We start from the raw sequence: 10,023 nt of genomic DNA, 5'->3' as shown, positions 1-10,023 counted from the left end.
TCCATCTCATCTATTTTTAACGACCTGATATCAACTTCAGGCTTCCGTTTCTTTGGTTCTTTGCAGTCTTTTATTACGTTTTGATAGAAGGGGCGAACTTGTGCCATGCGGGGCTTGTTATTGTCGATTTTGCCTTCGAATACAGATAGGCCGGTGCCAAAGGAGTACCTCGCAAAATTGTTTATTGTTTCTGAGTCGCTATCAATGGTGCGAAGGGCCCATCGGATGTGTTTAGGGTCACCACTTTCGTAGTGAAAAATACCGGCTGAGGGAGAGGAGGTCGATTAGATGGAAAGGAGGAAAGGCTCGTGGAAAAGGGAAAGTGAGTGAGGGGTGGACGAGCACACACACACACACACATATGAGAGAGAGAGAGCGTGCTCGCTCAAGATAATACGAGGAAACATATGTAATTATGTGTGGCTGTATCACTGATGCTAGAAATAACAATGAATAATTACAAGAATGAATAACTAAGAAAAATGACTGGTGACTACGGAGCTGGGTCTGTGTTCCAGATTTATTCAAGCTGTAGTGGAATGTTGAAGGGAAAATCCCGTAAAAGCCCTTATGAAAGGTCTTGAGCCACAAATACCGGCAAAAGGCTGCAGGTATCACCTTCCTACCGGCAACCCTAGATGTGTTTCGCACGGCTTATCAGGTCGATGTTTCCGACGTTGTACCCACCCTTTTCTTTTTATTCTTACATCCATTCTCTTGAAATTCCTTCGACACGGCTGCCCCAAATGAATGGGAACACGGCTTTATCTGGCTCAGTTATCTGGCGTCTTTATCTGGCGTCGGTTATCTGGCGTCGGTTATCTGGCGTCAGTTATCTGGATTCTTTCAAACATGTTGCTTTTAACTCTTTCTAAGCTCGTAATCATGTCTTTTGTTTTTATGTCTTTATCCCCGTTTTGCTTAGTTGGTCCGTGTTTACCTAAAACGATTCCCAGGATTTTAACGTTCGATTTGATGGGCAGCCCGTAAAGCACCTCTGTGGTTAATCGGGTTTGTCCCAGAAGGAGGATCTCGCTTTTATTTTTATTAACCTTAGCGCCGCTCATTCGTTCATATTTGCTGCAGGCCTCGAGCACATTCGTGATGTGTTCAGCTTTCTCGACGATTACTGTCACATCGTCGGCAAAAGCAAATGCCGACACAATCTTCCCCAATGTAGGTATGCTCATTGGCGGCGTTATCTTCCTAATCAGCTGTAGAAATGGTTCCATGCTGATAATGAAAAGTGCTGCCGACAAGGGGCACCCTTGCCTAGTGCCTCTTTCGATTTTAATAATTAATAATTGGGTGTTTACGTCGGGAGACAACTCAGATCATGAGCGACGCCACAGCGGTCGGTCTGTGGATTGCTTTTGCCCACCTGAGGGTTCTTTAACGTGCGAGGAAAGCTCATCACACGGCTCCCCGTATTTAACGTCCCTCGCGGAAGACGGCCTGTCTAAGCAACTTGTACCCTGCCACTAAGTTGTTGGCGTCCTCGGCCGGGTTTGAACCCGCGATCTCGGGATCAGAAGGCGAACACGCTAAACGACTTAGCCAACGCGGCCGGTCTCTTTCGATTTTAAATTCCCCTGTAGGAAGGCCATTTATGGTTAGCCGTGCAGGGTTTTAATTACGCTAATTAATTGCCTATCGATGTTAACCTTTCCCAAGCAGTGGAATATGTAGCCGTGGTCCACACGGTCAAACGCTTTTTCGCTATCGATAGTAATTAATGCCCCCGAGTTCGACGATACATTAATCCCATGTGTAATATCCGAAAGTGTAATTATACTTGACTGGACTGAACACATAGCTATATTTGCTGCCTGCGTATCACTCACTATCTCAAACAAAGAGTCGTGTATACGGTTAGCTATGGCTTACGTTATAATTTTATAATCAGTGTTTAGTAGAGAAATGGGGCGCCAGGCTTTAATGTCTGCTTTCCTGCTCATGTCCTTACAGATTAGAGTAATGCGGCTTTGCCCAAAGGATTTAGGCACGTCTCCTTCGTCGAGACATTTATTTATCACGTCCGTGAAGGGCTTGGCTATTATTCCCCAAAATTGCGTGTAAAAGGCCGGTCCAAGGCCGTCTTCAGCTGGGGTTTTCTTGTTGTTCAGGGTAGATAACGCGTCTTTGTCGCTCCGCCTTGGAAAGCCACGCCGCATTCAGATAAGTTTGTTGCTTCTTTCGTTTCTTCAGTCGTTCGTAAAAGTCAGCAGCATAGTCTTTTCTACCTTTATCTTTTATCTCTTCGTCAGTCTTTTCGTTTAACAGCGTTAGCATTTCGTGTTTACATTCATCAAGCTTTCTGGTGATTAAAAGCTTCGTCGCCCAGTTTTCCCTTTCCCATTTTTCTGTCTTACGTCTTAGCTTCACATTTTCCCATTTCTCCTTCATTAAGGACTTATGAGTTAAGGCGGAGACTTGGGCAAGTGGTACATAACTACGTAGAAACAGCGCAGAGACGGGACACGAGAAATAACAGAAAGAAGAAACAAGTGCGCACACACGGGGCTAGTTCCATCTCAAATCGAACAATCCGGTACACTTGATGTCTCGAATGAACGGGAAAAAATATATGTTGAAGCCATCGGTGAGTTAGGAGAAATAAACGCTTTCCGAATTCTCTGTGGTGGGCGGTTCGGGAAATCGGAGAGGAGGAAAAAACTGCCTCTCATAAGGCGACGTCGTCGGGAGCGGTAAAAAATTGTAGCGGTAAAAAACACTGTAAAAAATTTCACCATAATAAAAAACGGGCAAATACAAGGAAAGTTGGCTGCCAAACATTGGCCGTTTTTTTTACGGTGGCCCCATATAAGTTGTGCCCGTGAAAAATACTGCATTGGCCAGTAATTTTAACTGGCATACGCCGTGTACATTATCGTGCTGTGCCCAACCCTGGAACCCCTCTTTTTTTTTCTACATATAGTCGTAGCAAGAACAGTTTAAGTAATGACCATGCGTAACACATTGTGATGTTTGTCAGATTGGGATGTATTTTGTATGTACATAGTGATGAAAATGCGTCAATCACCTCTGGCGTCAAAACCCTGCAAAGAGAAAGGAAACTGTTACAGGGAGCAGGGCAATTGACATGCAGTTATACTCACCGTTTTCTTCAAAGGAAGAACATTCGAAGGAACCATGCGCACCCATCAGTCAGCTCCGGCATCAAAACACTGCAAAGAGAAAGGAAACTGTTACAGGGAGCAGGGCAGTTGACATGCATTTATACTCACCGTTTTTTTTCGAAGGAAGAACATCCGAAGGAACAATGTGCACCTATCAGTCAGCTCTGGCATCAAAACACTGCAAAGAGAAAGGATATTATACTCACAGTTGTACTTTTTCAAAGGAAAAACATATGAAGGTGCACACAAAACGCAGAGACGGCACGGAACTTCTTCTGGCAGCGTTCATAAGGACATCTGATCATGACCCTCTCGTATGTGCTGCTTCATATGTGACACTATCTCTATATTCGTAGTGAACTGACGCGTGGACGTGACATACTTTCGTGGTTTCGGAGAGCAAATCAATTCGCGGCGACCGTCCTGGTGTGTTCTTGTAGGTCGCAAAATGTGACATCTGAGTGTTGCATAGTTCGCCGCCGTGTACACACATAATGCATGACAGTACGGTATTCTGCTCGCTTCATGTACATGTCTACAGTGGTCAACGTAGCCCATCAGAGTGTTAAAAACACAAGGGCACCTTCCGCAACCATACATTACAATAAGAGTGCCTTGATCACCCTAGCCAGGACGCATGACACACGGAGACGCGTCACAGCAAACGCGAGCCAGGATTTACTGGTGTCCCATAAGTTCAACAAAAACAAGGCATACGGTGCACCACCCTCAAATCGCAAAGAACAAGATGTGCGAACAGAAATGTGCTTACCTGGCTACGTGCATTCACGAGATTTGCAACGACTACTGCGTCCTCCTTCCTCAACGATCGTCCGCGCACGATGTTCGGCGTCCGGCGGTTGTGAAGTGCATGACGGCAATGACCCGTACATGGCTTGGCCTTGCCTCCGCATTGAAGTTTTTGGCCGGCACATGATGACGGCGCCACCGTTTTACGTAGTTTTCGCAGTATTTTTGATTACGGTAACGCGCCGCCGTCAGATACTAGGCAGTTTTAGCAGACCGTTGGTAAGGTTATTGTGTATATCGGAACCAGTCACAGTCGCGTGTGACTCAGATTCCTATCAACTGATTGGCTCCGCTTGACGCAAGCCACGTTATCAACGGTTTGCTAAAACTCTCTATAGACCTCTACCTGCTTGTAAACAAATGACGTCATAATGTTCGACAGCGCCACGAGTTTGGTAGAGTTGAACTACGTTCAAATCCAGTGGCGAACAGGGTCGCGCCCGAAAGCCACGGCCTTGAGGGGATTACGATGGTCTTTGAAAGTTACGCGACCTTCGCTCCGACTTTTCTTTCAATAGGAGGCAGCGAACAATTGTCCATTCGTGGAATCCATCTCTCCCCTTCCGATCTGTTTTGGTTTCGGTCTGTCTACCAACGTCATGATGACGTTTGTCAGGTAGAGGTTTATTATTAAACGCCCCTAGAAGTCTCAGTACTTTTTTTACATTGTATCTGACAGTTCTGTGGCTGTTGTATCTGATATCATGCTTCTGTTTGCCGACGCAGCCTCGATGCTATCTGACGCATCTGAGCTAGTTTTCAGCTCCGTATTTGGTGACGTCAAGAGTGAAAATGTGTCATTGCTAGTCTTAGGCTGGGCTCTTGGCATTGAAGAATGTTGTACAAACCACAACATCCGGAAAACTGAGCAAAATATCACCAATTCGTGACCAGCACCTTACAACATTGAAGTAGCCCAAAACTAGCCAAATAGCGAAGCTCAAATATTTCCCGCCAGCCGCACAAGAACGTAGCCCTGTTTGGAGGTTTATAGCCCCATCTGGTAACCCTGCATATGCCTTGGCGCCTTCGTCTTTCGACTCCCAACGCATATTGCGAAACGCCTCTCCGTTTGCCAGCGTCATGCACATATTTGTTTTTCACGCTAGCAATCATTAACAACGCCAGGCATTTTGCCGAAAGAAAATGCTTGCTTTTGTGTAATTTATGAAATAATTAAAGGGCGCATACTACCGAGTGGCTTTATGTAAGCTTTGATTGCTCTTGTGCTAAGACAATGCGAGCCAGGGTACGCATTTCATGGGTGAATCAGTTGTGGCGATCTCATTACCCGGAAAATGTCATTCAGACGAATGCCATTAAATATCTGCATGTAGCATGGCACGAATGACATTACCATTACATTACGTGCCAGTGTGGCAGGGGTATTAGATGGACCATTCTTTTCTTTTCGCTGAGGGCTGGGAACGCGAATGAAGACACCAAAGCGACGAAAAACGTGACCTCATTTGTGTGTGCAACTAATACAAAGAAGCAACCCATGACCTTCAGAAGGAATAGGCTTTGTGAAACTGAGGTGTTCTCTGCCGGCACTGGTTAGGTTTCGTTATGTCTACCACCGTCATGATTACGTTGCGTACGGTGATGTTTCTTCGGTACAGGTCTATTCCAGCCGTGCAAGTGCACGAAGCTGCCTGCACCGTTCGACGCCATTTGGAGACCTGCGTTTGAACCGAAAACGTGTTACATCGCAGCTCGCAATGCAAATGAAACATACGTGCGAAGCTTTTATCATCAGACATCTTGTTTTGACTATACAGCTTGTATACATGGTGTTTGCTCTAACGTGTCCAGAAATTTTATTTCGAGTTTCGAAATTTTTTTTCGAATTTTATTTCGAGTTCGAGGTAACTCGTTACTGTAACTAAGTTCCTTTTGTTTTGGTAACTTGTAACTTAACTCTGTACTTTTGCGCCGTGGTAACTTTCAGCAGAACTCGTTCCTTTTTCAGGTAACTTTGCCAACGTAACTTAGGTTAATTTCCAAGTTACTTTTAACTCGCTTTTCACTCACGTCCACATATTTTCTTGCTTTCCCTCCGGTTCCTTCATGGCATTTTTTGCCATAAAACGTGATATTCAATCAATGACAGTATTTTATTCAGGAAGTAAGAACCGCTGCCATTGAAATGAAGCTGCATCATTGTGCGCCCACAGGGAGTAAGATGCAAAGCGTTGGAATAGACCTCTACCAGAGAAACGTCATCATGACATTGATAAACAGACTGAAACCGAAACAAATCTGAAGGAGAGGGCTGGATTCCACGAACCGGCACTTGTTCGCTGCCTCCCATTGAAAGAAAAGCAGGACCGAGGGTCGCGTCCCTTTAAGGGACCATATCGTAATCCCCTCAAGACCGTGGCTTTCGGCCGCGACCTTGCTCACCTCTAGCTTCGAGTGTAGTTCAATTCTACCAAATTTGTGGCGCTGTCGAACACTATGACGTCATTTGTTTACAAGCAGGGAGACTTCTATTGTTGGACATAAACGAAAACGATCTAAGCGTATTGCTCTCCTCCGCAGGCAACTCAACTGCTCACGCGCGCTGCACCTGCGTAATGCTATTTTGTGTCCGAAGTAACTTGGAAGTAGCTCGTTCTTTTTTTTAAGTAACTCAGTAACTACGAGTTACATTTCGGGCTTAAGAACTTTGTTATTAACTTAGTTACATTTTGCACACGGTAACTTAACTTGTAACGAGTTGTTTTTGACGGGTAACTTCTCAATCTATGCAGAAAAGTACCACTTGCTTTTCTTTTATCGCTCGCTTTAAATAATTTCTGGACACGTTAGAGCAAGCACCCTGTATATGCGTAAGATCATGTGGCTACTCGCCTCAATTCGGACATCATACACCATGGTGTCCTCAACTTGGAAGCTGCACTTTGCTTTCACAAAAGTTTTGCCGCCGATTAGGCAGGCAGACATCACTCGGTTTCCACCCACGCTACTACCACGGCTTGCTTGCTTCGGACAGTTTGTCGTTAACCTCTCTAACGTCAACATGTCAGGTTGAGGAAAGGGTGGCAAAGCCAACGGAAGAGCAAGACCTGGTCCGACAGAAAATGGCTCCAGTTCCCCGTCGGTCTTATTCATCGTCTACAGTGCAATTGCACCTATGCCCTATTGAAATTACCCTATTGAAAATCTATCCTGAGGTTACCTCAGCCTTTGAGGTCTTGAGGCATTCTGGGACGTCTGAGGTTCTGATGTTATCAGGGTTTGAGGTTCTGAGGTTGCCTCAGGTCCTGTGGTCTCGAGGTTGCCTGAGATTGAGGGGGTCTGGGGCAACCTCAGAATTCTGAGGTCAAAAGGTGGGCCCCGAAACACGTGCAGCATACTCTAGGCCACTACAAACCCAACCGTTTGAAGACATCAGACAGGGTGTGCTTCTTCAAATTTTTTAATTTGTCATTCAGCGTGCTGCGGATTTTAGCCATCTACTTTGTGATATCGTCCTGAGACTCGGAACGCCTCTTCACCGCTCCATAGGCACCTGTTAGTGAATTACGTTGTGGATGTGAGTAAAAACTACACTGATAATGGTCGCACAAACACATCTTGTACCTTTCAAGGCATCCAGTTTCCTTGGAGTGAGTGCAGGGCTCACTTCTGTCTGCCCGTTGGCTTTTGCCTTGTTCGACAGCTTGCCCGCTACTGTGCGATTGTTGAGGATAGCTGTTCCCCAAATGGCCACCATGCCTTCTTTGAGGAACATGCTGTCCTCCTCCTGTGCTAGAACCCTGTCCCGCTTCATTTTTCCTACTTGGACTTGGTATCTTATATCCACCTGCTAGTAAAGAGACATGCGCTCAGACTGATTGAGCTGCACAGAGGGAGACAGATGTGAAACGGCATGATAGTCACAGATCAATCACTGTAGTGCAACAAGAAAGAAGGTTGTTCTGATGCAAGGAGGAATACAGCAAGCATTTTGGATGCAAACACCAAGTGACCACGGAAAAAGTTTTAAAATTGGGTCTACCAAAAGCCTCTGTGCGTTCCTGTATGTAAAAAAAAGCCTGGTATGTCACGAGGGAAGCGAAGTTTTGACGATATATGCGACACTGCTATCCCTTTTTCCAACTTTGAGAAGAAACTGCAAAAATTCGTAAACTGTAATACTGTTAAAACCTATCTGTGGTGATAACGCATTCATTTAGCTACATTGTCATGTGCAGCATCATGTATAAAAGCCTCACTGAGAGACAGAATACTTTTTTTTTCTGATAGCATGGGAAATGCATCCAAGAGTTAAAGGGATTGTGAGAGCGTGACGAACTTCCATAGTTACATGCTGACGTGGTAACTAAGGTGAGAGATAATACACTTGTACACACTATGTCCTACCTGGAACATTTTTCCACTGTTGAATTCTGAAAGAAGTGACTATTTCTTGCAACCGTCGATGGTGGCTCTGGACAATAACAAGGATTGGAGGGCAAAGACAAATAAACAAGAGAGGTATGACGTTAGTTAGGGCTTTTGCTTCCCGAACAGGATTGGCCGTGAACATGATTATCCTCTCATGACAACTCTCCCTCCATGTCCCGCTCTGCGTCACCTCTCATCATGGGAAGGACATCCCCCTTCAAATACCAGGAAATGGTGGGCAAGGAAATTGCTAGTTTTTGAGGGCGACATGGGGTCTGATGCGGCACATTATCTTAGCGGCGCAGTAACTTGTAACTGTGACAGGGGCCCGCTAATGCATCGTGTTTTGATCAGCATTTTCAGTGCCCACAGGTGAACAACTACAGTCACTTTTCTCGTAAACTTTATGTATGGTTTCCTAACCACTTTCACAGTTCATAACGGAACAGTGTTCTTCCGGCATCACAAAATGTTTAAATGTTTGTGGCACATGCTTTAATGTATATATGAAAAACTGAGATCACTAGCATAATTGCTTGCACAGGGTGCCCTTTCCCTCTTGGAAAGATATTTTATTAAAAAGTGAAAAGCAGACAACGGATACTGTTTCGGTTTATCACGTACTCGGCAGGGCAGAAGCTTTGTTGTCAACATTACATATCTGTCAGACAACCAATTACCTACAGCTTGTTAATGTTTGAGAAGAACAGTGGGCTAACATGCAGAATCTTATAAATCACAAATCGGATGGAGAAATACACCGCACTGCATCCTGGCCCTTAACCACCCAGTAACCATAACAGTGTCTGCTGGTAACCTGGAGCCTCAAGATGGCAACTGGAACTTTTATGGTTCGCAGTATTCCTAAATAAATAGACAAATAAAAAAAAAAACATACCACGTTCCCTTGAGTACTGCACACGAACAGAGAAAGAACGTCAGTCGGTACGTTACCAGTAGCGTGCCAACTTGGGTGCTAGCAATCACACTAAACAAACTATGACTATTATTAGCTTTTGCAAAATGTGTTTCCTTCATACTCGACAAACTGCATAGGAGAGGAAAATAAAATCCCATCCAGGTATGTAGATTAGAAGTTTGAAATCGAGTGGCGCCGCTAAACTAGACATGGACCTTGCATGTACGCGGGATTATATCACATCTCTTCAGAATAGTATGCTGTGGTAAATGTGGCTACCTGCAAAGCGCCCGCGGGTAGTGCGGGCGTATATACCTGCAATTTTTGTCACGCAGTGCAGCGCGGGCGGCACATGAGCGGGTTGCAGGCGAGTGCGTGTTCGGCTATGAATACCCGCGCGTGCGACACGCGACTGTTATATAATAATTACAGTGTGACTTTTTTAATGAAGGCACATCGCCTTACAAAGACAGCGATCGAGAAATTAAAGAAAACCGGGAACCTTTCGCGGCATTACTTATGAGGTATAAGCAGGCGATGCTCCATGTAACGTGAGTTTTGGGCAAATTAAAAACAAGTGCTGCAACACCTGTTTATAACTCAGTTAGCTCGAAACTAGCACGCGAGTTGCTTTTATCGCTCTCTCTTTCTGAAGCGATCTGCGTCCAGACTTACCAAATCGTGCCCGTTACCAAAAAATAGGAACTAAATACCGTTACCCGTTACTTCAGAAAAAAGTAACTAAATACGTTACTCGTT

General features: G+C 45.0%; 1 protein-coding gene across 2 annotated transcripts; it reads right to left on the bottom strand.

The window, feature by feature from the left end:
• Positions 1-7,356: 7,356 nt before the first annotated feature.
• On the bottom strand, positions 7,357-9,406 carry LOC135372286 (BEN domain-containing protein 5-like). 2 transcript variants are annotated; one of them, XM_064605932.1, is made up of 4 exons: positions 9,244-9,406; positions 8,322-8,388; positions 7,539-7,764; positions 7,357-7,467 (listed from the first exon to the last, which is right to left on the bottom strand). In XM_064605932.1, exons 2-4 carry the CDS (start codon positions 8,328-8,330, stop codon positions 7,412-7,414), a joined length of 291 nt encoding a protein of 96 aa, XP_064462002.1. In that variant the 5' UTR covers positions 8,331-8,388; positions 9,244-9,406; the 3' UTR covers positions 7,357-7,411. The 2 variants fall into 2 exon arrangements, with proteins under 2 accessions (XP_064462002.1, XP_064462003.1); XM_064605933.1 differs by lacking the exon at positions 9,244-9,406 and having other exon boundaries at positions 7,539-7,761; positions 8,322-8,878.
• Between the last annotated feature and the right edge of the window lie 617 nt (positions 9,407-10,023).

Source organism: Ornithodoros turicata, unplaced genomic scaffold, assembly GCF_037126465.1.
Source record: "Ornithodoros turicata isolate Travis unplaced genomic scaffold, ASM3712646v1 Chromosome14, whole genome shotgun sequence".
Taxonomy (NCBI): Eukaryota; Metazoa; Arthropoda; class Arachnida; order Ixodida; family Argasidae; genus Ornithodoros; species Ornithodoros turicata.
This window is presented reverse-complemented; position numbering and strand designations above follow the sequence as displayed.

Coding starts and splice junctions, on each gene's coding strand:
- LOC135372286 (XM_064605932.1), bottom strand. Junction 7,468..7,538: donor GAAACTGGATGCCTTGAAAG/GTACAAGATGTG, acceptor ATTCACTAACAG/GTGCCTATGGAGCGGTGAAG.